Source organism: Xyrauchen texanus, chromosome 9 (assembly GCF_025860055.1).
Source record: "Xyrauchen texanus isolate HMW12.3.18 chromosome 9, RBS_HiC_50CHRs, whole genome shotgun sequence".
Lineage (NCBI taxonomy): Eukaryota > Metazoa > Chordata > Actinopteri > Cypriniformes > Catostomidae > Xyrauchen > Xyrauchen texanus.
Genome location: NC_068284.1, coordinates 19,335,475 through 19,363,093, shown reverse-complemented (window position 1 = coordinate 19,363,093; position 27,619 = coordinate 19,335,475). Strand labels below are relative to the sequence as shown.

At 41.5% G+C, this 27,619-nt stretch overlaps 2 protein-coding genes across 3 annotated transcripts in view; both read left to right on the top strand.

Annotated features, from left to right (window-relative positions):
* The window catches only part of LOC127648890 (retinal-specific phospholipid-transporting ATPase ABCA4-like), a 73,437-nt gene extending 53,870 nt beyond the window's left edge, over nucleotides 1-19,567 (top strand). The window contains exons 27-51 of one of the 2 annotated variants that reach the window (XM_052133705.1): nucleotides 254-308; nucleotides 505-588; nucleotides 1,149-1,306; nucleotides 2,265-2,389; nucleotides 2,476-2,574; nucleotides 2,969-3,161; nucleotides 3,640-3,734; nucleotides 3,823-3,855; nucleotides 4,487-4,592; nucleotides 4,699-4,773; nucleotides 4,898-5,067; nucleotides 8,209-8,386; nucleotides 8,490-8,605; nucleotides 8,694-8,841; nucleotides 9,008-9,131; nucleotides 9,417-9,546; nucleotides 10,823-10,943; nucleotides 11,086-11,148; nucleotides 11,259-11,365; nucleotides 11,702-11,843; nucleotides 12,013-12,147; nucleotides 12,228-12,331; nucleotides 14,470-14,562; nucleotides 14,721-14,970; nucleotides 18,150-19,567. In XM_052133705.1, the coding sequence (XP_051989665.1) occupies nucleotides 254-308; nucleotides 505-588; nucleotides 1,149-1,306; nucleotides 2,265-2,389; nucleotides 2,476-2,574; nucleotides 2,969-3,161; nucleotides 3,640-3,734; nucleotides 3,823-3,855; nucleotides 4,487-4,592; nucleotides 4,699-4,773; nucleotides 4,898-5,067; nucleotides 8,209-8,386; nucleotides 8,490-8,605; nucleotides 8,694-8,841; nucleotides 9,008-9,131; nucleotides 9,417-9,546; nucleotides 10,823-10,943; nucleotides 11,086-11,148; nucleotides 11,259-11,365; nucleotides 11,702-11,843; nucleotides 12,013-12,147; nucleotides 12,228-12,331; nucleotides 14,470-14,562; nucleotides 14,721-14,970; nucleotides 18,150-18,278 (3,033 nt within the window). In that variant the 3' untranslated portion in view covers nucleotides 18,279-19,567. The remainder of the gene's footprint in view (nucleotides 1-253; nucleotides 309-504; nucleotides 589-1,148; nucleotides 1,307-2,264; nucleotides 2,390-2,475; nucleotides 2,575-2,968; nucleotides 3,162-3,639; nucleotides 3,735-3,822; nucleotides 3,856-4,486; nucleotides 4,593-4,698; nucleotides 4,774-4,897; nucleotides 5,068-8,208; nucleotides 8,387-8,489; nucleotides 8,606-8,693; nucleotides 8,842-9,007; nucleotides 9,132-9,416; nucleotides 9,547-10,822; nucleotides 10,944-11,085; nucleotides 11,149-11,258; nucleotides 11,366-11,701; nucleotides 11,844-12,012; nucleotides 12,148-12,227; nucleotides 12,332-14,469; nucleotides 14,563-14,720; nucleotides 14,971-18,149) is intronic. The other variant, XM_052133706.1, reaches the window with a different exon arrangement.
* Nucleotides 19,568-21,033: 1,466 nt separating this feature from the next.
* LOC127648891 (zinc finger protein 445-like) lies at nucleotides 21,034-26,327 on the top strand. Its single transcript, XM_052133707.1, has 2 exons — nucleotides 21,034-22,645; nucleotides 25,913-26,327. The coding sequence occupies exon 1, from the start codon at nucleotides 21,546-21,548 to the stop codon at nucleotides 22,566-22,568; it is 1,023 nt and encodes a 340-aa protein (XP_051989667.1). The 5' UTR covers nucleotides 21,034-21,545; the 3' UTR covers nucleotides 22,569-22,645; nucleotides 25,913-26,327.
* Nucleotides 26,328-27,619: the final 1,292 nt, after the last annotated feature.

Here is a 27,619-nt window from a genome sequence, read left to right as displayed (position 1 = left end):
ATTATGCTGTTAGTCTTTTAAGGATTGTGCAGCATGTATGTCTTTTAGTATAATTTTGACTCAGTAATTCAATAATACTGTAACAACTTTATATTTATTTTGCACATATTTTAAGTAGTACAGCACAGCACAATTCACATGACATAAAATTGCATACAACTGTAATTAATAAATAGATATGATATGATTGTCTGTGTAAAATTGTTATAATTCTGTACTCACTGATTTGAAGACTGTGCTTGTGCATATTTAGATCTTTTTGAAGGTTACTGCAGATGGACAGGCAGCCAACAACCCTGTCACACCTGGTAAATATCCTCAAATATTCAATGTCTACAGCCATAATACTAAAACTTGAATTCAGTCAAAGGTTTTAGGGAATGCTTAGTAATGCTAAATGGTATTTAAAGTTAAGTTCAACTGTTGTGAATTATGACAGCATACACTTTTCACAAACCAGTAGTCTGTAACCTTGTGTTTGACTGTGGCCCACTACGCCCTCAGAGCAATGGTTGCTACAAAAGAGGAAAAATGGCAATGGTTGCTCGAGAGACAGGGAGGCTACGAATAATGCTGATGGAACTGAAGGTGAATTGAGATTCCAGAGCTCAACTTTGCTTAGCGCTCATGTTAAGAAGCTAACAGAGAGTCAAACTCTCAAGTATAAAACAAAATGAGGTGCTATGCTTTATGTAGAGCTAAAACTTCTTGAGAAAGATCTCGACAGCAGTGGCATTGCACCGTGCTTGAAAAACCAGCTTAGATCACCATGAATTTCCATGCTGGTCCAGGCTGGTTTATGCTGGTTTGGTGCTGGTATAGCTAGTTTACCAGCATAGCCATGCTGGTTGACTGGTTGAAACTGGTTCCTTGTGAAGCTAGTGAAGCAGCAGCTAGTGAAGCAGCAGACTCTTCCTGGTTGTGCTGATCTAATTTGAACTTATGTTTTGTGGGAGGTTTTGAAGTTTAAGCAGGTTAGTTGTTTGTGCTTAATTGTCCTGGCGGGAACGAACCACCAAACCAGCATCCCAAACACAACTTAGGCTGTTGACCTGCTGTGCTGTTTTAACAGCAAATCTAGCATGTCTGTGATGCTCTCCTATTGCAAGTCAATAAGAGTTTCCCTCATTATTTGCCCTGGTTTGCAGATGCTAATGGTGTGGGGAACCCAGCAGAGTCTGACAACAGTGCTGGTAGAGCCTCCAGGCAGGTTAAAGGCTTTACTCTAGTACTCAAGCAGTTCCATGCTCTTCTGGTTAAGAGATTGCACCATGCTACGCGCAGCCACAAAGATTTCCTTGCACAGGTAAGGTGAAGTTTGCATGTCGACAAGACACCGTTTTATAAAAATGAGCAGGGTTATATTTGCGTTAAATATGGGAATTGTCCGAATTTATTTATATTGAGTTATTTATTTGATAATTCTTAAAAACTTGCACATATATTTAGTGCTGTCAGTCGATTACATTTTCAATCATGATTAAACACATAATTGTCTTGTAATTAATCACAATTAATTGCAGATTTTAAAAGTATTGCAATTTGACACTATATACAGTATACTTCTTTTTTTTTTTTTTGTCAAAATGCATTTATTTCCATCTTAGGAAGGAAAACATATTGTTTACAATATAATGCTTTATTAACATTTACCCAAACAGAGCCTTACACGGTATAAAGATAGAAATGTACTAAAATAACACTAGTTCGAGTAACATTAAACGTTTCCCAATGTTTAAGTGGTAGGCTGAATAATTAAAAGAACTAGTCCCCCCAGAGGTTCATATTTATTACCACAGGCATTAAATCTCCTAAAGTCTACAATATTAATCAGCCGGTAGACATTGGGTATCCGCTTTGTTCAGCAATCGTTCATGTTTTGAGTCATGGTGTCAGTGTCAAGTGCCGCTTTGAACTCAACATAAAAAGAGCTTGCAGACAAAAACGTCTCATTTTGCATTTTGGTAATAGTTAAGACTTGCCGTGCTTTTGTGGTAATTAAAATGCACCTTACTTACAGTAGGCTGAAAAATACTTCTAAGTGTTTCATATTGGCTTATGCTGTATTAATAGTAAATGTATTAAAATTTACATTTAACATTTTTCATTAATTGCATGCGTTAATTAAATGAATAATTTTGACAGCTCTAATTATATTATATTAATGTTTAGTTTTGGGACCTCAGCTCAAAATTATGTTATAGGCTTAACTAGGATAGAAAATAAGCAGATGTTTTCTTAAATATTTGTTATTTTTTTTGTAGATTGTTTTGCCTGCCAGCTTTGTCCTTATTGCTTTGATCTTCACCCTGATTGTCCCACCTTTTGGGGAGTATCCCAGTCTGACCCTCACTCCATGGATGTATGGACCACAGATTAGCTTCTTCAGGTGAGAAATGTTCTCATAAACAGACAAATGTTCAAAGTATTACTGGAAAATGTTATTTAATTTCTTGCTGTTTTTCTGCATCTCAGTAATGAGCAGCCATCTCATCCAAAGATGAAGCACTTTGTACAGGCGTTGCTGAGTGACCCTGGCATGGGAGCACATTGCATGGTGAATCAGCCCTTGGAGTGAGTTAAAACTTTGATTTCAAGTGGTATAGCTATAGCTACACATTCCCAGTGAATAACTACACTACCCATAATTCTGAGGAGAGATACATTAATTAGGGAAGTTGCTGTCACCAGTTAAATGGAAATCACTGCAAAAAAGCTCAGCAGTGGCTGAATTTGAATTGTTTTGATACTTATGATCAATAATAGTATACTGTCATTTCTGATTCAATTACATCATTCACAATGCTTCATGGGATGGATAGTTAATTCTTTCATAAAATAATTTTAAGTGGTTCATGGATTAGAACTCTTTCATACGAATTCCCTATAAAAAAAAGAATGAAAAAATACTTCTTGAACCAAGGTGGCTGAAAAAGTGGGTGGTCACTGTGTGTAAATGTGTGCACAGGAACCTCTTTACCTGCTTAAACACAAGCTCTGATTGGGAAGTTCCTCCAGTGTCTCCTGAGGTCAGCAACATCTTATTGAGTCCTGAGTGGCATGCAAGAAACCCCTCACCTTCCTGTCAGTGCAGTACCGAAACAAAGCTTACCATGCTACCTGTCTGTCCCGCTGGAGCGGGGGGACTGCCACCACGCCAGGTCAGGATGTCAACTTGGACTGAACTCTTTTAATTGGTGTACTCAGTAATTTTTATAGCATTTATATTGCACTTACCGATATGGCAGTTTTCTTGGAGTTATGCTGACACTGAGCGGCATAGATGCAGCATTATTTAAACACGATACTTTTCAGTTATTGATGCCATTTTATAAATGTACTATTTGCAGTTAGCCATTATTAATTTATTGTGCAAGAAAAAGTGTCAAAAAGTGAGTGGGATTTGGCTGGTTATGTATATATTGTAAATTAAAACCGCTTTTTTAGACTACTGATGTGAGTGGAGCCTTCATCTCATGTGAGTGTATGCATGATTTAATTTTTTTTTCAAATGTACTATTCATAAATTTAGAGGTACAACTTTAAATGAGGAAATAATTGCTGAGTACACCTTTAAAAATGATCTATGCAATAGAGACTTAGAATGATAAGAAAATTGTTTATGTTGCTCTGATGTAGAGAAAAGAGCCGACAGGGGACACTTTGCTCGAAATGACAAACAGAAACATCTCTGACTATTTGGTGAAGACTTACCCCAGTCTCATCAAGACAAGGTGAGATATTATGCAAGCTGCAATGGGTTAGTGTTTGTTATCTTCATTTTATTTCCTTATAATGACTGCTGTTTTTCTTCATATACAGCTTGAAGAGCAAATATTGGGTGAATGAACAAAGGTAAGGTTTCTGGTTGACAAAAGGAAACAAATAGAATAATATTAGCATAGATCCCATTACATTTTTTGCATAATACGTGTTTCTGGTTTCGGCAGACCTAACTAAAGCAGCCTAATTGTGAGTTGATGGATAAATTAGGTGTATGCCTGTCTAAATAGTCTTTAGACTAAAGAGTCTTTAGTCTAGATTTAAACTGAGTGAATGTGTCTGCATCCCGAACGGTGTTAGTTTTGGAGCCAAATAGGAAAAGGATTTACCACCTCCTGTGGATTTTGATATTCTAGGAACTACTAACAGGCCAGAATTTTGCGATCATAATGAACATGATGGAATATAGCATGGTAGAAGGTTACTTATGTATCGCAGGGCGTTTAAAGCTTTGCACGTAAAATTAGCACAAAATTTAAATGGCTAATGTGATCATATTTCTTGGTTCTAGTCAGCACTCTGGCTGATGCATCTTTAACCAATTTAAGTTTATTTATTGAACTTGTAGGACATCCTCCCAGTAATGCATTACAATAATCTATAATCAATAATCTCATGTGCAATCTTTTTAAGATATACCCACTTTGTGGACACAATAATGTGGCCTCTTTAAAATGATAGTTGATTAAACAAACTTTCTCAGGTATGGTGGACTCTCTGTTGGTGGACAGCTGCCGATTCTTGATGTAGACCCTGAAGAGATCCAGAACATTTTCTCCCAGCTTGGACAAATTATGAATATTTCAGGGGTATGCTATTGTGTTTGTACTACTTGAAATGTAACTTGGTGGGCATGTAACAATAATACTGTCTGCTTAACTCACACAACACATACGCTGTCTTGCTTACCCTTAGGGCCACTATTCAAAGTCAGCTATGAAAGAAATAGCAACTTTCCTACACTACATGGAGAGTGAGTACAATGTTAAGGTATGTTAGACCACAGATTTATAAAAATATAAAAACATTTAATAGCTTATTAATAACATAGAATTCAATCTATAATCTTTAAGTATTGATGTTATTTTGCTCTTTCTTCTGTCAATGGTCACAGGTGTGGTTTAATAACAAAGGCTGGCACGCCATGGTTTCCTTCATGAATGTAGCAAACAATGCCATTCTGCGAGCTTACCTGCCACCTCATGCCAATCCATCAGAATATGGCATTACTGTTATCAACCACCCACTCAACCTCACCAAAGAGCAGCTCTCTGAAGTCACTGTGTGAGTGTCAGATATCATACAAAATTATGTTATTTGACTGGCAGTTTCAAGCTTTATGGTGCCTACACAAAAGAGTTTACACTGCTTTCAATAATGCTATGAATTCATTTATTTTAATGTCGATGATGTGTGACAAGGATATATATATCATTAGAAGAATATTTATATCATGCAACTAAAAGTTGAGAAAAGTTGTAGGCATTTGTTGACCAATTGAAAATTTCAGAGAGATGGGTTCAATTGTGCTTTTTGTATTTAAACCTGATTTCAAACTTACCCGGCTCTTTTCACACCCTCAAAATTCATCTTCTGAATTCCTATTCGTCAAATGCTCCATTAGAGCTTTCTCATTAAAGCTAGTGTTGGCACCCTAACAAGATGCACCTTTTTACCTAAAGAGAACGTTGTAACCTCTGTTCCCTGATGGAAGGAACGAGACGTTGTGTTGATGGTAGTGACACAAGGGGTCTCTTCTGAGAGCCTCACGTACCTCTGAACTTGAGAAAAGGCCAATGTCAAGTTGGAAGACAGAATTTGCATGCCCCGCTCCCGGACATACGGGTAAAGGGGAGTGGGGGAGCGAATGTCAGACAGGTTTTCACTGAGGAGCCGAGAATAAGTTTACGGCGCATTACTGTGGTAGGGATAGTGACGTGGCAAGGGGAACACAATGTCTCGTTCCTTCCATCGGGGAACGGAGGTTACAACAGTAACCATGACTTTCCCCTTCTGTTACTCACTCAACTTTGTGTCGATTGTAGTGACCCAAGGGGTCTCACTTCAAAACGCCATGCACTACCCGTGTTACGTGCCTGCCGAGCCAGGTGCAAGCAGGCTGCTGCGTGCTAGAAGCAGCTGGGTCGGCTGCACGTAACCCTCCCCAACGCCCCTAATGAAAGGTGTCATATACCGCTCTTAGGTTCCCAGCACCCTTACGGGAACAGGCGACATGACTTGTATGGGAGCCAGCCGGCCAACCGTAACTTTTCTCTCTCTATATTAATGCTATAGACGTGTTGGGGAAGGCGTCCTTTTCCATTCCTATTCTTTTAGGGGGAAAGGCCCTACGGAGCCTAGACCTGCCCAGACTGGGGGGGGGGAGTAACTTGTGGCTAATACATACGGGGGTTGTCAAGCCACCCGTGGACATGGTGCGGTGGTAGATCCTGCCTGACAAGGGAGGAGTTGTTAAAGACACGGCGACCAGGGGCAGCAAGGACTGCCCAAGGGAGATGCGGGTCCTGCCAGCAGGGGGACCGTATCGTGGAAAGTACATCACAGGGAGTTACCTGAAGCGGGAACTATGCCTGTGGATTTCAAGCCCAACACGGAGCACTCGACTCATAGTGGGTCTGGAAATTAATTCCTCTGCTGAATTTGCCGGCCAGAGGGCTAGGGAGGAAGTGCATCCAGGAAGCGAGAGCTTAGTGGCTAACCTGGGAAAGAAGGTGCACTGGATTAACTTGGTGAAGGGCGCAAGTTGCAAGCCGAACACCCGGTCGGTTGTTCCATATTACTGAGTTCTACCGGCTCTGACCTGACAAAACACGGGACGAGACCGACTCAATATTAAGGTTGTAGAATCCATCAAAGGTGTTGGGTGTTGCCCAGCCTGCTCCTCTGCAGATGTCTACAAGGGAGGTGCCATGGGCCAGTGCCCACTAGGATTTGTCTTGGGAGGCAAAGAGATTTACATTTACATTTATGCATTTGGCAGATGCTTTTATCGAAAGCATCTTATTACAGGGACAATCCCCCCAGAGCAACCTGGAGTTAAGTGCCTTGCTCAAGGACACGATGGTGGTGGCTGTGGGGCTCGAACCAGCAACCTTCTGATTACCAGATTACCAGTTATGTGCTTAGACCACTACACCACCACCACTCCAGGAGATCTATCTGTGCCCTGCCGAAGTGGCCCCAAATCAGCTGGAGCACCTGGGGGTGGAGCCTCCACTCTCCGCTGAGCGAGACCTGTCGTGACAGCACGTCTGCCGTCGTGTTGTGGTCCCCCGGGAAATGATTGGCGAGCAGTGACCTGAGTTACAGCTGACTCCAAAGGAGCAGATGGCGGGCGAGTTGTGACGTGACAGGAGCGTACGCCGCCTTGGTGATTTATGTACGCTATGAACGGATCAAGACGTGCTTGCCCCGAACGAGCGGGAGAGACCCCTGCAGGGCAAGGAGTACAGCCAACAACTCGAGGCAGTTGATGTGCCAACGCAGGCAGGGCCCCGCCCAGGAGACAGTGGCTGTGTGCTCGTAGCACACGGCGCCCCAACCCAGTTGAGAGGCATCTGTGGTGACCACGGCACGTCTGGACACCTGCTGTAGGGGGACTCCTGTCCACAGAAAACAGAGGTCTGTAATAATGGTAATTATTAGGTAGGTACATAGGTAGTAATGCATCTGGAGGCAGAAAGGTTTTCTTTCCATCTCAGGGGCGCATAGGAGCTTCACGGGTCCTAGAGGAGGTCCTGTTGACGGGGGGCATACACCGCCTGCGGTGCGCTCGACGTTGGGGCTGAGAGCTGGGCCCGTTTTAAGCAGAGCTGCCTGGTTTGGCTGTGGTGGGGGGTGGGGGGGTTACAAACCACTGCAAATTCTGTCTGCCAACTTGACATTGGCCTTTTCTCAAGTTCAGAGGTACGCGAGGCTCTCAGAAGAGACCCCTTGTGTCACTACATTCAACACAACGTCGAGGGAGTGATGGGGGAACTGCAGTTCTATCAGAATGACTCGATTATTGGGGGTAATACAAAAGAAATCCTAAAGTTCAGCGCTCAGATGCTGCTTGAACCGTCAGATCCTGACGGAGGTGATGGCGGCAGGGGAGCGGAGCTTACCCCCACCCAGGACAGGGCCTAAACTGGTGGATACGGGATAGGATGGGGGGTAAAAACATTGAAGTATGCAAACAATGAGGCAGGCTTGCTGGCAGGCTTTTAAAGTGGAGGCAGTATTGTGATTGGATGAGATGCCTGATAGATGAATCCCGAGATCTTCCTGTTAGAACTACGCTTACACTTACATTTCTGTGGATAATATTTATATAATATAATGTCACTAATCTGTTCTGATTTCACCAAAAGTTGTGTTGTTGAACCGCTTCTCTTGCCACTTTCTCATTTTCCTCTCCCACAGTCTCAACACATCAGTGGATGCAGTGGTCGCCATCTGTGTCATCTTTGCCATGTCCTTTATTCCAGCTAGCTTTGTCCTCTACCTCATTCAGGAGCGTGTCACAAAGGCCAAACATCTGCAGTTTGTTAGTGGAGTCAGCCCTTTGGTTTACTGGGTTGCCAACTTCTTCTGGGACATGGTGAGATTCATCAGCATTGTGTATTAACAAGGACGATTCATTGTCAGTCGTTAGTCATTTTGAGTATCTGATTTCTCGCATCTCTTTCATTTGTTTGTCCCAGATTAACTACTCTATCAGCACAGTGATGGTTGTGGCCATTTTTGTGGGTTTTGATAAGAAGTGCTACACATCGCCCACCAATCTCCCGGCGCTGGTTGCTTTGTTATGTCTCTATGGGTCAGTTCATGGATTTTGTAGGGTGACTCTGAATTGAAGAAAATCAGCAAGAACAGCAGTGATTTTTCTTGTACTCTGTTCTATGCAGGTGGTCAGTGACGCCTATGATGTACCCAATGTCCTACGTGTTTAGCATCCCCAGCACAGCGTACGTTTCCCTATCCTGCATCAACCTTTTCATCGGGATCAACAGTAGCGCCATCACCTTCATCCTAGAGCTCTTTGAGAACAATAGGGTAAAGTGAATACCATCTCTTGGGTCACAATGTTCATAGAAATCATCATTGGATGTTCTCAAAAATGCCTTTAAGTTACACAGAGAAACATTTTTGTTTGAAATCCATGTTTACAGATAAATCAAACTGTGTGGAGAGGTTTTAATTTGCTTATATTTTTTTTCAGTCTCTGCAAATGTTTAACGAGGTGCTGAAAAAGGTGTTACTGGTTTTTCCTCACTTCTGTCTCGGTCGAGGCCTCATTGATATGGCCATGAACCAGGCCGTGACAGACGTCTATGCCCGATTTGGTAAGTCTGTCCTTTATTGTGCTGTCAAATAACAGACAAACCTACTTTTTAAAGGGATAAAAAATTATGTCATCAATCATTTACTCATTCTCATTTGTTCCAAACCTGTATGACTTTCATTCTTCCATGGAACACAAAAGGAGATTTTAGGCAGAATGTTAGTTTCAGCCACCATTCACATTCATTGCATTTTTTTGGGCATATAATGAAAATGAAGGGTGACTAAGACAGAGTCAGTAACCTTCTAATGTCTTTAAAAAAAACAATTCATATGTCTTGGCACAGGGGAGGAGTTTACTATGGATCCATTCAGATGGGACTTTGTAGGGAAGAACCTGGTCTGTATGGCTGTGGAGGGTTTTGTGTATTTCCTCTTTAATCTACTCATCCAGTACAAATTTTTCCTTGATCGCTGGTGAGTTGAGCCATCTAAAACAAAATAAAAATGTAAAAACAAAAAAGGTCACGCATATTCACAAAGCACAATTGAACAGAATTTAACCCATTGTTGTACATAACTCTAGTTAAGCTTAGAAACAAAAGGGAAAAAGTAGAAATTTTGTAGGCCTATATCATCTGAGATTCTGCTCAGTTTTAACATTCAAGTCCATACATTTTCTGCAACTGCACAAGAAATGTTAAAAGAAACAGATGTGCGGCTGTTTGTACTCCTATTGTCTGGTACACAGAAATTAAAGACAAACTGCGGCCACTAGTGTCGCTGCAGTTGTGTGGGGTAGTGGTCTGCAGAGGATGGATTTTTCAGACCCTCTCCTGCTATATTCTGTCCTGCTATGCCATATTTTGTCCCGCTCCCACCCACGTAAGCCTGCAGGTAGAGTTCTACATGGATTTTTCTGTCCCGCTCCCATAAGATTCTGTCCCACTCCATTGTCAAAGGATATTTTTTTAAATTACCACATATTATTTTATTTAGATGATTTATATTTTGCTGGATTTCCATGAGTCTTTCCATCTGCACCCGCACTCAGCAATCAAAACTTGTCCCGTACAACACTCTGTTGCACTGGATCCTGCAGTTGTCCCATAGGAGTACAGGTCTTTAGCATGTGGATGTGCTGATTAATCTGCCTTTTGGCCCACTTTTTCCCATCCTGTCTCCACTTTTAATATTTCCTTTAATCCTACTTACAGTAATAAATACAATTTAAAATAAAGGTTGATTTCCTAGCAATTATTTGGTCAATGTGAAGGTTGAGGAGTTGAGAGAAAGGTTTAATTCAGGTAAAATTAACCATGGTTTTCTTATAGTAATTTTGTAGTAAACATGTTTTTTTGTGGAAGCCATAGTTTGAATGCAATTTACTATGGAGATACAATGGTTACTGTAGTAAAACTATGGTTCATTTTTGTAAGGTATGGTTTGGGTTTGGCTTAGGGGTAGGGATTGGTGTAGGGTGTCTGTGGGACTCTACAGAAACACAATAAACATGCTACAGTGATGATTCTATACTGAATGTTAGTATTTAATTAGTGGTGCAAATAGCAAAACACTATTTTCACTTAGTGCAAAGAATATGCTTTTTGTAACTATTTGCACATAGTGAAAATAGCCACTGCCTAAAAGAAATGTTATTAATTGTTATTAATAAAACGTGATCTGTTATAATATTCCTTCAATGTATGATTACTTCATGCTTAAAATTCCTAGTTTTTTATTATTTGTGTAGGGTGTCCGACTATGTGAGGGATCCAGTCAAAGATGAAGACAATGACGTAGCTCAGGAGAGAGAGCGTATTTACAGAGGAGGAAACAAGAATGACATCCTTTTGATCCGAGATTTGTCAAAAGTAAGTGACCAGCATAAAAAATAAAAAATAAAAAAACATTACTGGACTGTACTCCGCGTTATCCATTTTAGAGTATATTTTGCAGGTCACAGTTAAATTTAGCGTTTTCAGCATTTTGCTAAAGTCTACTGTCTGATCTTAGACATACAGGGCCAGAAAAAGACCAGCAGTGGACAAAATCTGTGCAGGAGTTCCAGCAGGGGAGGTATCACAAAATAATCTTCAGTGTTTTTTATTTGTAAAATTCTGTTCATAAAGTTTAAAACACAGCGTTTAGAGTTAAATAGAGATAATCAGCCTAAATATTTTTTGCAGTGCTTTGGGCTTCTTGGTGTAAATGGTGCAGGTAAAACAACCACCTTTAAAATGCTGACTGGAGACACAGATGTGACCTCTGGGGAGGCGTCAGTAGCTGGATGCAGGTAATATACAAACTAAAAACAGTAACATTAAAACTACAAACACAATTCTTCTTATTCTTATTCTTTCATCTGCACCCGTTAGGGGTCATTACAGTGCACCATCTCTGATCCGCATATTTGACTTGGCACAGGTTTTACGCCAGATGCCCTACAATAATACTGATAAAAGTACTTTATGATATTTAATGCTTTGATATATTCAATGTATTTTTTTTATTGTTGTTTTGTTTGAGCACTGGAAGCTTCTGTCACCTAGACAAATTCCTTGTATGTGTAAGCATACTTGACAATAAAGCTCATTCCGATTCTTTACACATAATCGATGCTTTTCCTCAGTATTCTCACCAACATTCTGGATGTGCACCAGAACATGGGCTACTGTCCTCAGTTTGATGCCATAGATGAGCTGCTTACAGGGAGAGAACACCTCTATCTGTATGCTCGCCTCCGCGGTATCCCCGAGTCTGAGATCAGCAGAGTGAGTCTCACAGTTGAAACCCTCATGTTTTTGTTAGACTAGATGATAAATGACTACTTAGGAAAATAACTAATTCCACAAATGACAGCTTTCTTGTCATAATGACTCATATTGAGGCTCAGTGTGGTTATAATTCATTCCATAATGAGTATGACTATGTTTTCTGTAGGTGGCAGAGTGGGGTATTCAGAAGTTAGGTCTTTCTGAATATGCAGACCGTTGCGCTGGTACCTACAGCGGGGGCAACAAAAGGAAGCTATCTACTGCTATTGCCATGATTGGCTGTCCTCCTCTGGTGCTCCTGGTATGATTTTCCTCAACATTCTCCTCCATTGTGCAAAAATGAAAAATCAATTGGTCTAATTCAAGCATGTGACTGTGCAGGATGAGCCCACTACAGGCATGGACCCTCACTCTCGACGGTTCCTGTGGACCGCCATTGTGAGTATCATCCGTGATGGGAGAGCAGTCGTTTTAACATCTCACAGGCAAGACCAGCACTTACATTTTATGATAAAACCATTTTTGGTTAGTGGTGATTTTTAGTGTACTGAATGTATGAAGTTAGTTCCCCTCTAGAACATCTACAATAACCATGCATGTATTCCACTACATTTGACAATCAGAAAGTGTCACAGCATATTTAGCTTATTAAAAATTAATTTTGAACTGTAAATCTATTGTTTTATAATATAGAACCTACAAAATGTTTTTAGTTTTGCTTGAAAAATGCTTGCTTTATTTACAATAATTGCCACTTTGTTATTTTAACCTCTTGAGACACGATCGTGACTGCTGAGTGCATTTTCCATTTTAACTAGTGGCACCTAATAAACAAGCAAAGAAATAATGTTTTCTACAGCAAATAGTTTTCCTAAACATTTATGTCCACATATGTGTTCAGGGGGACTAAGTATTGAAATTGTAAATAATACCAAGCTATAGTTTTTAATCAAATTGTTTATTATGTTTGCAGAGTGTTGGTTATTTATGTTTTTGAGACGTTAGAGACATTATATTCAAAATAACAAACTTGTTTTTTTTTTTACTTTTGTGGAAATAATGTCCCACAATACACGTATGTGGAAATCATGTTTACCATCGTGCTGACACACGAGAAATGTATACATTTCTTAAAGTGGCATTTCAAATGAAATTAAAGACCACTCTTTACACCCAAACAGGTTTCAATGAAAAAACTTAAGCAGGTTTCTTACCAGAGGCACTCTGTTGGCACTGCGCCCGTAGAAGCGCTTCACGGAAATTGACAGCATGCTGTGGTGTCATGTGACTCGGTGCATCAGATATGTAACCCTTAAATGACAGTAGAAAGCAGCGCTACTCAACATGCGGCCTGCGGGCTGCATGCGGCCCTCGAGATATTTTTTGCAGCCCACATTATGATGACATCATCAAAAAATATATTTCTCAATATCAAATGTTTATGATTTGTGAGGTGCGCATTTTTAAGAATATTTAAGGTAAATATTTTTTATGGTTAAAAACTGTATCCCTGAATCACTGAACTGTTAAGAGTGAAAAAAACTGCCAAGAATGTAATGAATGAATTAAACAACAAAGAATTTATTGTACAGTTGATGTTACATGAGAGCGGCGGTCAGAATGCGCGCAGCCACGTACTTGTACACTCTGTCATTCAAATATGCACGTGCTCGAGAGTTACTTATCACAGTGACAAAACCCGTTTCAAACCCGTTTGAATAGCTCAATATATATGTATGATCATCATGATAACAGTAATAACAGAAAGAGTAATAGTTTATCCTACAATAACAGCGTTTAGACGTAAATAATCAAGCAATTGATTATTCATGTACTGCATTAATTCACAGCAAAACACTAAAGAGGGTGAACAAATGCTAATGATTTGTCACTGGAGCAATTGGAGTAAGTACAGGAAATGTATTTCTTCTTTTTGAATGTATCTGAAATTTGTGTGATGCTGAACACTCTTTATCTATTGGTTGACAATGTCTTCCTTGGAAAATTAACCATGGTTTTATTATAGTAACCACAATTTTACCATGGTATTTGTAGTTAAACCATAACAACCACAGAATTAACCATGGTTACTACAGTCATTGTTACTACAATATTACTGTAGTAAAACAATGGTCAATAGTATCAAAACCATGACACCCCCCCACCCTATATTGAATATAGTGGAAAAAGTGGCACAGTTAAACCATGAGAAAATTAAACTGTTACACCCCTACTTTATATTTCATACTTTAAAAATTAACTCTCACTATAAAATACTTACTATAAAATTAATAAATAAATCTTATATAGGCTATAAGAATGACTAAAACTAAGAGTGCGGCCCTCAAGGCTTAAGGGTCCTACTTTGCAGCCCCTGAGCTTTCCAAAGTTTAGTAGCCCTGGTCTAAAGTCTTGAGAACAGATCAGTCAGTTTAAATTCATTTAAATTATGCGTTGCATATAGCAAAGCCAAAATAAAATGTACACACATGTGCTTGCGGTGCCGCACGAGGATAACGCAATGAAATTCATTAAGTTTATGTGTGACTTAAGTGTTCATGATAATTGGAGACTTGCCTCTATATTTTATATAAAACATTTGTGGTTTTATCCCCAATAATAGCATGGAAGAGTGTGAGGCCCTATGTACTCGCTTAGCCATTATGGTCAATGGGACGTTTAAGTGTTTGGGCACAATCCAGCATCTGAAATACAAGTGAGTATTTAATATGTCTTAAAAGTCCTTTTAAAATGGTACAGTTGCCATATTACCATAAATCAGCTTGCATATTATTCCAGCCTCTCACAGATAAATTGGCTATCCATCAAATAATGCATGCATGTTTGTAAATGTATTTTGCATAATGTGGACAGGTTTGGTGGTGGCTATGTTGTCACATTGAAGATCAAAGCTCCCAAAGCAGGCCTGTCTCCTGACCTGGTCCCTGCCGAGTCCTTTATGGAAAAAAGTTTTCCAGGATGTGTGCAACGAGAGAAACACTACAACACTTTACAATATGAAATTGCCGCTGCCTCACTAGCACGAGTCTTCCAGCTAGTGATGGCCAACAAAGAGAAGCTGGATATTGAAGACTATTCTGTGTCTCAGACCACATTAGACCAGGTAACTTGAAAAGTATAATGTAAAGTTCTCATTAAGTCCTATCAAGGATCAATGCGATAAAGCATTGCACAATAAATGTCAATCTGAGTTTTTATCTACAGTAGACACAACCTAAAGACTGTTTCCTATGCAACACAATATGTTCTTCCTCAAGAGGGCGCTTACCTACGGTGGCCGAGAGAGCTCAACGTGCTGCAACCTAAAGAAGATGCATGCAAATAGAAAAAAACGCATGCAAAAAGAAAAAAAAAGCATGCAAATAGAAAAAAACACCAGCAACATCTTCATCAGTTTCACAGCACACGTGTGCTCCAAATACTCACAACACAACCAAATACAGAAACGTGCTGCAAAACTTCACAACACAACCAAATACAGAAACGTGCTGCAAAACTTCACAACACAACCAAATATAGAAACGCGCTGCAAAACTTCACAACACAACCAAATATAGAAACGCGCTGCAAGCACTGATTTATATATATAGATCAGTGGCTGCAAGTAACACAGACCACAACGGGAATGTTTCCGGGGGAACCAAATAAGTGACGAACCCGGCTGGGACGTGCTTACAGCAAAGATCTGATATTGACAAGAAGTGAAAGCCTATATATATATATATATTTTTTTTTTAATAAATAAACTATAATATTAAAATAATATTGTAATATATTGTATATAGAAATAATATTATAATATTATATTGTAATATTATACTTTTTTATAGTTCTTCTACTCTTTGCTTACAGCTCAAAATTCTACTTTATTTTATTTTATTTATTTTAACTTTTTTTCCCGCAAAATATACAGAGATTAATTTTTTATGACATACAACTTGTGTACAATATACAAAATGTATTAACAATATGTTCAATGTCATCAGAAATGAGAAAAGAACAATGAGCTGAAAACTAAAATAAATAAAAAAGATAGGGAAGAAGAACATGAAGGAAATATATTAATCTTTACATCAGTTACACCAGAGCCATTCTCTCCATGGCTCTGAGTTACACTATACAAATTGTTTCATGTTATGTTTACATTTTCATAAAGAAAAGTTTCATAAGAAGGTGTAGATAATGTAGGGTCCAATGTTTTAAAGTTGAGACACTGACACACAGATATTTTACGGATATATAAAACCTATATTTTAACAGTTTTTTTGTAAAGTAAAAATAAATTTATTTGCAACGGTTATGTTAACAGCATTATATTTCTGTCCAACAGCTATTCAGCCGATGGACAACGTGCTGCGTTGTCATGGGAACATCCCAGGTGAAAATAATTACGTTGGAAGTTGTCTTTCATTGCTCCCTTCATCAAGTGCGTTCCAAACGGCTACATAAATGGCACACTAGTGCCATGCTCACTCCAAAAGTCCCACTTGAAGAGCTCTGCCGTCTGCCCTTCGAAGGGAGTAGGGCATAGGGATGCTCACGTGCAATAAGCACGTCCCAGCCGGATTCGTCACTTATTTGGTTCCCCCGGAAACATTTCCGTTGTGGTCTGTATTACTTGCAGCGCGTTTCTATATTTGGTTGTGTTGTGAAGTTTTGCAGCGCGTTTCTGTATTTGGTTGTGTTGTGAGTATTTGGAGCACACGTGTGTTGTGAAACTGATGAAGATGTTTTCTTAATTTGCGGGTGTTTTTCTATTTGCATGCGTTTTTTTTTTTATTTGCATGCGTCTTCTTTAGGTTGCAGCACGTTGAGCTCTGTCGGCCACCGTACTTACCAGCTAAAAAAGCCAAATCTTCCATTTGGCCCACATTCAAATCACGGGACATTGCTTTTTTACTAAAAGAAGAAATTAGTATCCCAAGTACGAGTAGTTCATCCCAAAATGACAAAATCTTCCGTATGATATGAAGATGGAGTATAATGTCATTTGGAAATGAAATGCATTGGCAATAAATAGTATGTGAACCCTTTTGAATTAGCTGGTTTTCTAAATTAATTGGTCATAAAACGTGATCACATCTTCATCAAAGTCACAAGTATAGAAACACAATGTGCTTCACCTAACAACACACAATCAATTATAATCTTTCATGTCATTATTGAACACATCCCATTAAACATTTACAGTACTGTTGGAAAAATTAAGTGAACCCTTGGATTTAATAACTTTTCGATCCTCTTTTGGCAGCAATAACCTCAAACAAGCATTTCCAGTAGCAGCGGATTAGACATGTACAGCAGGAATTTTAAGCCATTCTTCCTTACAGGACTGCTTCAGCTTACCATATTCTTAGTCATATTCCATATTCTTAGTCATATTCATATCTGGTGTGAATGGCTCTCTGGAGGCCATTCCACAGCATCTCTATTGGATTAAGGTCTGGGTTCTGACTGGGCCACTAGAAAAGGTGAATTTTCTTTTTTTCAAGACATTCTGTCATGGATTTACTTCGATGTTTAGGGTCATCGTCCTGCTGCATCACCCAACTTCTGCTGAGCTACAGCTGGCGCACAGTGACCCAGATATTATCCTGTAGGATATCTTGATAAACTCATTTAATTTTTTTCTTCCGTCGTGGTGTCCTGCTATGGACACTATGCCTGTTTTATGTTTTTTGTATATTCCGACTCATGAACTGAGATGTTAACCAATTCCAATGTTTCCTTCAAGCTTTTAGCTCACTCTCTATTTTTCTTTTTCCTCTCATTTAGCATTCTGCGGTGTACCCTTTGAGTCATCTATCCATGTCAGCAGATGCTTTTATGAATTGCAAACTCAAAATGTTAGAGTGCTTTTTATAAGCCAAAGTAGCTCTAACCTTCACCTCCAATCTTGTTTCATTAATTCAATGACAGGTTTGCCAACTCCTGACTCTAATTGGCTTTTGTTGACGTCATTAGCCTAGGGATTCACATACCTTTGCCAAATTACACTGTGAATGTTTGAATGATGTATTCAAGATGTTCAAGAACAATAATATTAATAATAATTTGTGTGCTATTAGTTCAAACATATTGTGTCTGTTCATTATTGTAACTTAGATGAAGATCAAACCAGATTTGAAGACAAATTTATATATAAATGCAGTTAATTCCAAATTGTTCACATACTTTTTCTTTCCAATGTATTGGTCTAAATTCCCATGTTGTGATTGAATTTGATTGGCTCAGCAGATGCAGCTGACAGGACTAACAGCTATTGTTTCCACTACCTTACAGGTGTTTGTGAATTTTGCCAAGCAGCAGTCAGCAGAGGATGATAATGCCCCCCCTCCTCGCAGAGCATCAGGGCCAAAACGAGATAAAAAGGTCTCACCGCTACGAAAAGTCATGAAAAAAAGCAGATAAAATAAGCTTAAATGCTGCAAAAAGACTGTGATAAATTAACTCACGGCTAACATCATGTAATACCATATTGTTTATAAAGCTTTCTAAAGCCTTTTATACAAGTATCTGTACATAAAACTTACTGTATCTCATTTCGGTTCCAAAATGTCATAGATATTATAAATATTTTTGACCTCTCCCTGACCTCTCATTGACATTGAGTGATGATACAAACAACTTGGTTGCTTTTAGTTTTTTTCCCTAAACTATGAAGTGTGTTTAGACGTTTACACATTTGTAAATATCAGTGTTGCCATTTTTCTTTTTTGTACAAATCTTGTTTTATCGTATAGACTCAAAGTCCATCTGCTAATGCTGTGCCTGTGTATTTGCCAATGCACGCACACTCACTGAAACTCTTGAATGTAATTTTAACATACAACTTTGATAGTGTTAACATTTTGTACAATTTTAACATTAATAGCATACTGTGCCCAGAATCCATTTGAAAACTGGATTCTGAACATACAAAAATAATTAGTAGAATCAATTGGGTGGTGGGGTACTTTAGCATTTCTTTAAAGTAATGTGTCACATTTTTGCGTTACTTCAAAAAAGTAACTAATTACATGATAGTTACATTTACTTTTGTTTTGTCAAGGTCAGCTTGCTTGGACTATCTTTTCAGGAACTGTAGTGCTATGCTTGGCTTGCTGCTGTTTGTTTTTTGTTTTTTCAAGTGTCTGTCCACCTGACATCGTCACTTCAGTAGGCCTAACATGCAATAATAAAACAAATACATTTATTTGGCCAATAAACACTATTCTGTAAGAACATTATTATTATAAGTTGTCTTGACATTTAGCAATTGAAAATCAATTTCCTGAAAACAAAATATTCCTGGAAACATTTTCATCTGCAAAATGGAATAGAAAAATGAACAATCAACATCAGTACATGAATGCACTGTGCACGGTGTTCTCAAAAGTGGTACATTGCACTTGTTACCTAAAGGAGCTATTTTTATCTAATCTAACTCTTAAAATTAGTTTTGTTGGTTTAACCATTGTGCTTTTTTTTTTTATTCATGTTAAAAAAAAATGTGTACTAGATGATCGTAAGACCTTCACAATCAAGAACAAGACTCAAATATCAAGCAGATGTTTAAAATTGCAAGACATGTACTGTACTCCATCTGGACATAACAAAACTTTTTTAAAAGCATATCAAAATATACAGTATGTGTGTGCAGAATTTTCTGTGTATGAAGGAACACTGTACCTGGAACACATTGTGTCATGGCTGTGAAGCTGAGCCATAATCTCACCTGGAAATAAGTACAGGTTGCCATTTTTACGTTACTGCATGTAAAACAGCCAAAATATTCTACAAGAATGCTTCCAGATGCTTTAGAGATATATCTGCTCTCCATAGGTGTGGACACAACCCAAGTTGTTCCAAATGTTTAATTTATTGTTTTTTGACGTGAAACAAGTTACTTTGTAAACTCAACAAACCTCATATGTGTAGTTTGGGCAGGACACAAAGAAAAAGAGCCAAGTGAAGGGATTATTTGTGGGATAAGGGATCTCTGTTGGCCTGGACCCTGTGAATAGTTACGAGGAATGTGAGGTTACGCAGTAGTGGAAATATTTGCACCGGAGTAATCTCATGTCAAACTTGGCTCAAACTTTTGTTCTTGTTATTTTTTATAAATTTTTTTACTGGTGGAAGATAAACATAAATGATGATGAAAGCAAAATATTCAATTTCATGGATCAAAATTTACTGAGGTATCCATTTATTTTGAGTGGGGTTAAAATTAAAATTTTCGCCTACGATTTTGGAGCAAAGGTGGCAGCTAAATTTCTTTTACATAGAGATAGGTAAGTCTATTACTAAAATCCAAAAATGGGAAAAAACTATTTTGTGTTGTTTTTATTAAGTTGGATTGCCTATAACTCCAGAAGGATTAATGATATCATAATATTCTTTTAAATTCTTGTTTAGAACAAACATTCCTTTTGTATCTTCATTCTTAAGGCCCTACAGTATGTGGTTAAATCCCAGTTTCATACTCTGTGACTCACATTTGGTTTTTGACCGATGAAAATATGTAAAAATTGACTCATTGATTAAACATAAATTTAGAGCCCCATATCTTTGGGACACAGAACTTTTAAAAAAAGAAAACACAGAAAGAAAAGTTTGTTCTGAACCAGAATCTAAAAGCATATTAAGATATATTTAATACTTCTGGAGTTATGGGCAATCCAGCTTTGGAAAAACAACACAATAAAGTGTTTTTCCCCTATTTCTGGATGTGCAGCACTAGAATATAATGCAACAAGGTGTGCTGAAGTCAATAGTTTTTAGTACTCTGTCTACTTATTGGTGTAAAATTAAAATAATGACACTGTCACCTTCGTAAGGCTATTTCTTAACCTGTAGTTTTGCTGTAAAATCCTAAGTGAAAATGGTCGTTTTAAACCCCCTCTACAAAACAATTAAACAGTCACTAAATATTGATCCATGGCATTTAATACTTTGGCTTTCATCATCATTTATGTTTATCTTTTTTCTGAAAAAGTTAACAACATAAAACATTTCAGCCAGGGAAGTTTCTGAAATTTTGTTGATTTGATATTGAATAATCCTACTTCAATTTAGCTGGACACCGTTTAAGTAACTGAAGAATGAACAGTTCAGGCATCAGATAGAATGCATAGATGTTGAACCAGGTATTAATTTGATTGAGATAATTTCACATAGAAAGCCAGAACACACCCACACATTAATTTGTCAAAGCATGCAACAATTGTGCTTCATAAAAATGGTAATTAATTGTCTTATTTTTTACCTGTTTGATTACACACACACAAAGACAGGAGAGATTAAAGCTATTAGAACTCACATTACAGTTTATTCGATTCGTGTGGCAGCGGGGGCGTGGTCAAGCGCCCGTCCGGGAGAGAGAAGCGGTAAGGGCGCTCACACCTGGGCCAAATTATGTCTAACACCTGTCTCTAATTGCAGTAGAGTGAGGAGAGCGGTTAAAAATGCCAGCAGCCACAGAGGAGGGGAGAGAAACTGACAACGAACTCAGCGTTCGACTAGATGGAAATTGTGGATACTAAAAAGATTGTGTGAATATTGTGGGCACTAAAAAAAAGGGGAATTAAAAGACGCACCTTGCCTTGAAGTCTTGCTTCCTGTCGTCTTTGTTCTATCAGCGTTACACTGGTGCCGAAACCCGGGATATTATTTGGAACACCTGCCTTCCAAAGGATGGAACAGAATCGCCCCGTAGAGTCCTCCCAGCTGGCGGAAGTCCTCCAGTCCCTCGCGACACTCCATCAAAGCCACCAACAATCCCTGCTTGAGCTCCGGCAAGACCAGGATCGGCGCTTCTTCGAGATCATGCGGGCTCAAGCAGAGGACCGGCACGCCATCCGGAGCCTCCTCAGCCAGGAGGCCGCTCCAGCCGCAGCCGCGACCCCGGACACCCGCGCCACCTTGCCCCCACCCGCGTTACAGAAGATGGGGCCGGCAGATGATACAGAGGCGTTTATCGACCTGTTTGAAAGAACGGCGGAGATTTGGGGGTGGCCCCAAGACCAGTGGGCAGCCCGCCTAGTCCCTCTCCTGTCCGGGGAAGCGCAACTCGCGGCACAACAACTGCCGGCATCAAGCCTCCTGGCTTACCCCGACCTGAGGAAAGCCATCCTGCAACGGGTTGGTCGGAGCCCGGAAGAAAGTCGCCAGCTCTTCCGGGCCTTGAAGCTTGATAAGTCCGACCGCCCGTTTGCATTCGCCCAGCGGCTCCGTGATGCTTGTCGGAGGTGGCTGCTCTCGAGGGACCGCGGCGTCGAGGAACTAATCGACCAGGTGGTACTGGAGCAGTTTGTTCAGCGTTTGCCCCGGAAGACGGCCGAGTGGGTCCAGTGCCACCGCCCGGCGTCGCTGGAGGAAGCCGTCCGACTCGCGGAGGACCACATGGCGGCGATCCCTAGGGCGGATGAGCCCTCTCTGTCTGTCTCCCCTTCCCCTGTGTCTTCCCCTGTTTTTTTCCCTCCCCTCTTCCCTCTCGCTCTGCTCTCTCCCCAGGGTCCGTTCCTGCCCCCCGCAGGCGCGGAGCGTTTGCGCGCCCAGCTCCCCGGCCTTGGGAACACCCGCCAAGCCCTTCCCCATCCTTCAGCCGCTCTCCTCCTCAGGTGGGGGCACCCGCCAGCACGGGTGCGGCCGCAGCGCCTGGGCCGGTCTGCTGGAGGTGCGGAGACCCGGACCACTTCCGGGATCAGTGCCCGCTGATGGAAATAGGGGCGGTGGTACGGGTCTCCGATGTTCCACAGGCTGCCCCCGATCGGGCTGGAGCGTACCGGATTCCGGTAAGAATCCAGGGGGTACATACCAAGCTTTGTTGGATACCGGCTGTAACCAGACCACCATCCACCAACGCTTGGTTCAACCCGGGGCTTTGGGCTCAGCTAAACTGGTGAGGGTAAGGTGTGTACACGGGGATATTCACAAATATCCCGTGGTGACTCTGGCGATCAAATTCAGGGGAGAAAAACATAGTGTAGAGGCAGCGGTTAGTCCCCGCCTCACCCATCCGCTAATTTTGGGTACGGATTGGCCGAATTTTAGAAAGTTATTGGAGGGAGTTTGTGCGGATGGGTCCTGCGCGAGAGTGAAGGGGTGTGTGATGTGCGATGCTTTGGCGGGGAGGCGGAGCCAGGGCCGTCCTCGACTGCTCCGAGTGACGTGGGAAGGGGCGAGGTGGACGCTCCTCCTCTCCGGGAATTCCCGGAGGGGGACTTCCCCTTGGAGCAGTCGCGGGATGATACCCTTAAGCACGCCTTTGACCAAGTGAGAGTAATCGATGGTCAACAACTCCGGCCGGGTGTCGCCGTCTCATATCCGTATTTTTCGCTGATCAAGGATCGCTTATACAGGGTGACGCAGGACGCCCAAACAAAAGAGGAAGTAACACAATTATTGATTCCACGGAGCCGTCGGGAAATGGTTTTCCAGGCGGCTCACTATAATCCTATGGCCGGTCACCTAGGGGAACGAAAAACACTTCTCCGTCTAATAGCCCGCTTCTATTGGCCGGGCATTGGCGGTGACGTCCGCAGGTGGTGTGCGGCGTGCCGCGAATGTCAGCTGGTAAACCCACCGGCCACCCCAAAAGCGCCTTTGCGCCCTCTACCATTAATCGAGGTCCCCTTCGAAAGAATTGGGATGGACCTCGTCGGGCCATTAGAACGGTCAGCACGCGGACATCGCTTCGTGTTAGTCCTAGTGGATTACGCGACGCGATATCCGGAAGCAGTGCCTCTGAGCAACATCTCCGCACGTAGTGTTGCAGGGGCACTCTTCAAGATAATCTCCCGGGTGGGGATTCCGAAAGAAATCCTCACCGATCAAGGCACAACTTTTATGTCACGGACACTTCGCGAACTTTACGAGCTCTTGGGCATTAAATCGATTCGCACTAGCGTTTACCATCCTCAGACAGATGGCCTAGTGGAACGGTTTAATAAAACGCTCAAAAACATGATTCGTAAATTCGTGCACGATGACGCTAGAAATTGGGATAAGTGGCTAGACCCCCTGTTGTTTGCGGTACGAGAGGTCCCGCAAGCCTCCACCGGGTTCTCCCCGTTTGAGCTGCTGTACGGGCGACGCCCCGCGGTGTCCTCGATGTCATCCGCGAAGCATGGGAGGAGGGACCTTCTAACAGTAAAAATGAAATTCAATTCGTTCTTGATCTTAGAGCAAAACTCCACACACTGGGGCGACTAACACAGGAGAATTTGCTCCAAGCTCAAGAACGCCAACGCCGGCTGTATGACAGGGGTGCTCGGCTACGGGAATTTGCACCGGGAGACAAAGTACTCGTATTACTCCCAACATCGAGCTCTAAATTACTCGCTAAGTGGCAAGGACCCTTTGAGGTCACACGACGAGTGGGGGATCTCGATTATGAGGTTATACGTACCGATAGAGGGGCGCGCGTCAAATTTATCACCTCAACCTCCTGAAATTATGGAGGGAGGAGGCGGCCTCTGTGACGTTGGCCACGGTAGTTCCGGACAGGGCGGAGCTCGGACCGGAGATAAACAAAGACTACAATCTCAACACTCCGGTCACTTGTGGAGACCAACTCTCACCGCGGCAGCTCGCAGAGGTTTCTGAGTTACAAAAAGAGTTTGCGGACGTGTTTTCCCCTCTCCGGGCCGTACAAACCTCATACAGCACCACATCGAGACCGAGCCGGGCGCGGTGGTGCGTTGCCGCCTCTATCGCTTACCCGAACATAGAAAGAAAATCGTTCGGGAAGAATTAGATGCAATGCTTGATATGGGCGTAATAGAGGAATCCCACAGTGATTGGTCCAGCCCGGTTGTTCTTGTTCCCAAGAGTGATGGGTCGGTTCGGTTCTGTGTGGATTACAGAAAAGTCAACGCGGTGTCTAAATTTGACGCGTACCCAATGCCCCGTGTTGATGAACTGCTCGATCGGTTAGGTACTGCTCGATTTTACTCGACCCTGGATTTAACAAAGGGTTATTGGCAGATCCCCTTGACACCAATGTCCCGCGAGAAAACAGCCTTCACCACGCCGTTTGGATTACACCAATTTGTGACGCTTCCTTTCGGTTTGTTTGGGGCACCAGCCACGTTCCAGCGACTCATGGATCGGATCCTCAGACCGCATACCGCGTACGCCGCTGCCTATTTAGATGACATTATCATCTATAGCAATGATTGGCAGCGGCACATGCAACATCTGAGGGCCGTCCTGAGATCGCTGCGGCGGGCGGGGCTCACAGCAAACCCTAAGAAGTGCGCGGTTGGGCGTGTGGAGGTACGGTATCTGGGGTTCCACTTGGGTCATGGCCAGGTGCGTCCCCAAATTGATAAGACCGCGGCGATTGCGACTTGCCCTAGACCTAAGACCAAAAAGGGGGTGAGGCAGTTCCTGGGGCTGGCTGGCTATTACAGAAGATTTGTGCCTAATTATTCGGACGTCACCAGCCCGCTGACTGACCTCACTAAAAGGGGGCTCCAGATCCGGTCCAATGGTCGGAGCAGTGCCAACAGGCGTTTACGCAGATTAAAGCTGCACTTTGTGGGGGGCCGCTTTTGCATGCACCTGACTTTTCTCTCCCTTTTCTATTGCAGACGGACGCTTCAGACAGAGGGCTGGGGGCCGTACTCTCGCAGGTGGTGGAGGGGGAGGAGCGCCCGGTGCTGTACATTAGCCGGAAGCTCTCCTTAAGGGAGACTAAGTACAGCACCGTGGAAAAGGAGTGTCTGGCCATCAAGTGGGCGGTCCTCACCCTCCGATACTACCTGCTGGGGCGGGCCTTCACCCTCTGTTCGGATCATGCCCCACTCCAGTGGCTCCACCGCATGAAGGATACTAACGCCCGGATCACCCGTTGGTATCTGGCTCTCCAGCCTTTTAAGTTCAAGGTGGTCCACAGACCGGGGGTGCAGATGGCTGCCGCCGACTTCCTCTCCAGAAATCGGGCGGTGGGGGTATGTGGCAGCGGGGGCGTGGTCAAGCGCCCGTCCGGGAGAGAGAAGCGGTAAGGGCGCTCACACCTGGGCCAAATTATGTCTAACACCTGTCTCTAATTGCAGTAGAGTGAGGAGAGCGGTTAAAAATGCCAGCAGCCACAGAGGAGGGGAGAGAAACTGACAACGAACTCAGCGTTCGACTAGATGGAAATTGTGGATACTAAAAAGATTGTGTGAATATTGTGGGCACTAAAAAAAAGGGGAATTAAAAGACGCACCTTGCCTTGAAGTCTTGCTTCCTGTCGTCTTTGTTCTATCAGCGTTACAATTCGGAATTAGGTAAACTGAGAGGTTTTCAATCTTGCAAACCTTAATAAATTTGGGGCAAACAAAGAGATGAGGACACAGAAAAAGAGCCATATAAAATAAAAAGTGATTGTTATTGTTATTGTAATGTGTTAAATAATCAGCACTTACTTGGTGGTGTATAGAGTGGAAGGTTGATGTAATATGCCTGCCATGCTGCAAACCGAGCTAAAGAATTACATTTTTAATTTATGTAAGGATCATGGCTCATATAAGATGCCTACAGTATAGTAACTTCAAATAATAATTCATACAAATAAAAAATTAGCTAATTTACTCACCCTCATGCTATCCCGATGTGTTTGAATTTCTTTCTTCTGCAGAACACAAACAAAGGTTTTTAGATGAATATTTCAGCTCTGTTGGTCGAAGTAATGCAAGTGAATGGTGGCCAGAACTTTCAAGGTCTAAAAATCACAGAAAGGCAGTATAAAAGTAATCACTTTTGGGGGCGGGGCATATTGAAGGTCTTGTGATCCATGACCTGGTTGCAGGTGACATTGGGGTATTTTAGAGAGCATTTGATTGGACAACAATCTGTGTAGTGCAACATGAATCATCAATATTTTCATCATCACCACATTTGGACTTGCACTTAAATCTCACACTCACACTCAGTCAGCATCTGGCCTTGTTGAAGGTTCCTTGGACTTAGCCTACCTTTCGCTCTGCTGCAGAAGAAAACTACTTCCCTGTGTGTAACTTGTTTATTAACGATCTGCTCTGGATGTGCAAGATAAGCAACTTGAAAACCCTAAATTTGCATTATGCCTTTAAATACTGACCTGCCCGGTTGAAGTTTACTTTCCTGAATACGCACCTCACGCTGCTTACCTGTTTCCACTGTGTTCTTTTCAATAATCTTTCGCACTTGGGTTCATCTCCAGTTCCTGTGTTGGTGTGTCAGTAAAGACGGCCTATAGCTAATACAGTAGCTGTAGAATACAAGCAACAAAACTGCTGAGATTGTTTTTTTTAGGAATATTCCAAGTTCAATACAGGTTTGGCTCAATCAAAAGCATTTGTGGCGTAATGTTGATTACCACAAAAATATTGACTCATCCCTCCTTTTCTTTAATAAAAAAATACATTGTTTCAGTGAGGCACAAATGCTGTCAGTTGATGTTGTATTGAACCTGGATTATTCCTTTAAGCTCCCTTATATGCATGCTTAACCGACAACAGGTCCTATGCTTTCCAAAGTGTCATTATCATCATCCCTGTCTCGACACATTTGATAATGATAAGGATGTTTGGCTTCTTTCCATTAAACTTCCACTTGCTGCTTTAAAATATGCGCTAGTATATCATTCAGCTCACTCTAATAGCATATGACCTGTTGTCGGTCTCGGCTCAAAAACAGAAAGGGGCATATTAAATATACAGTATAAAAAAAAAACTCTGACCATTTCTTATGAAACAAAAAATTAAGAGGTAAATATACCAGCACGATGGTCCTTAAGG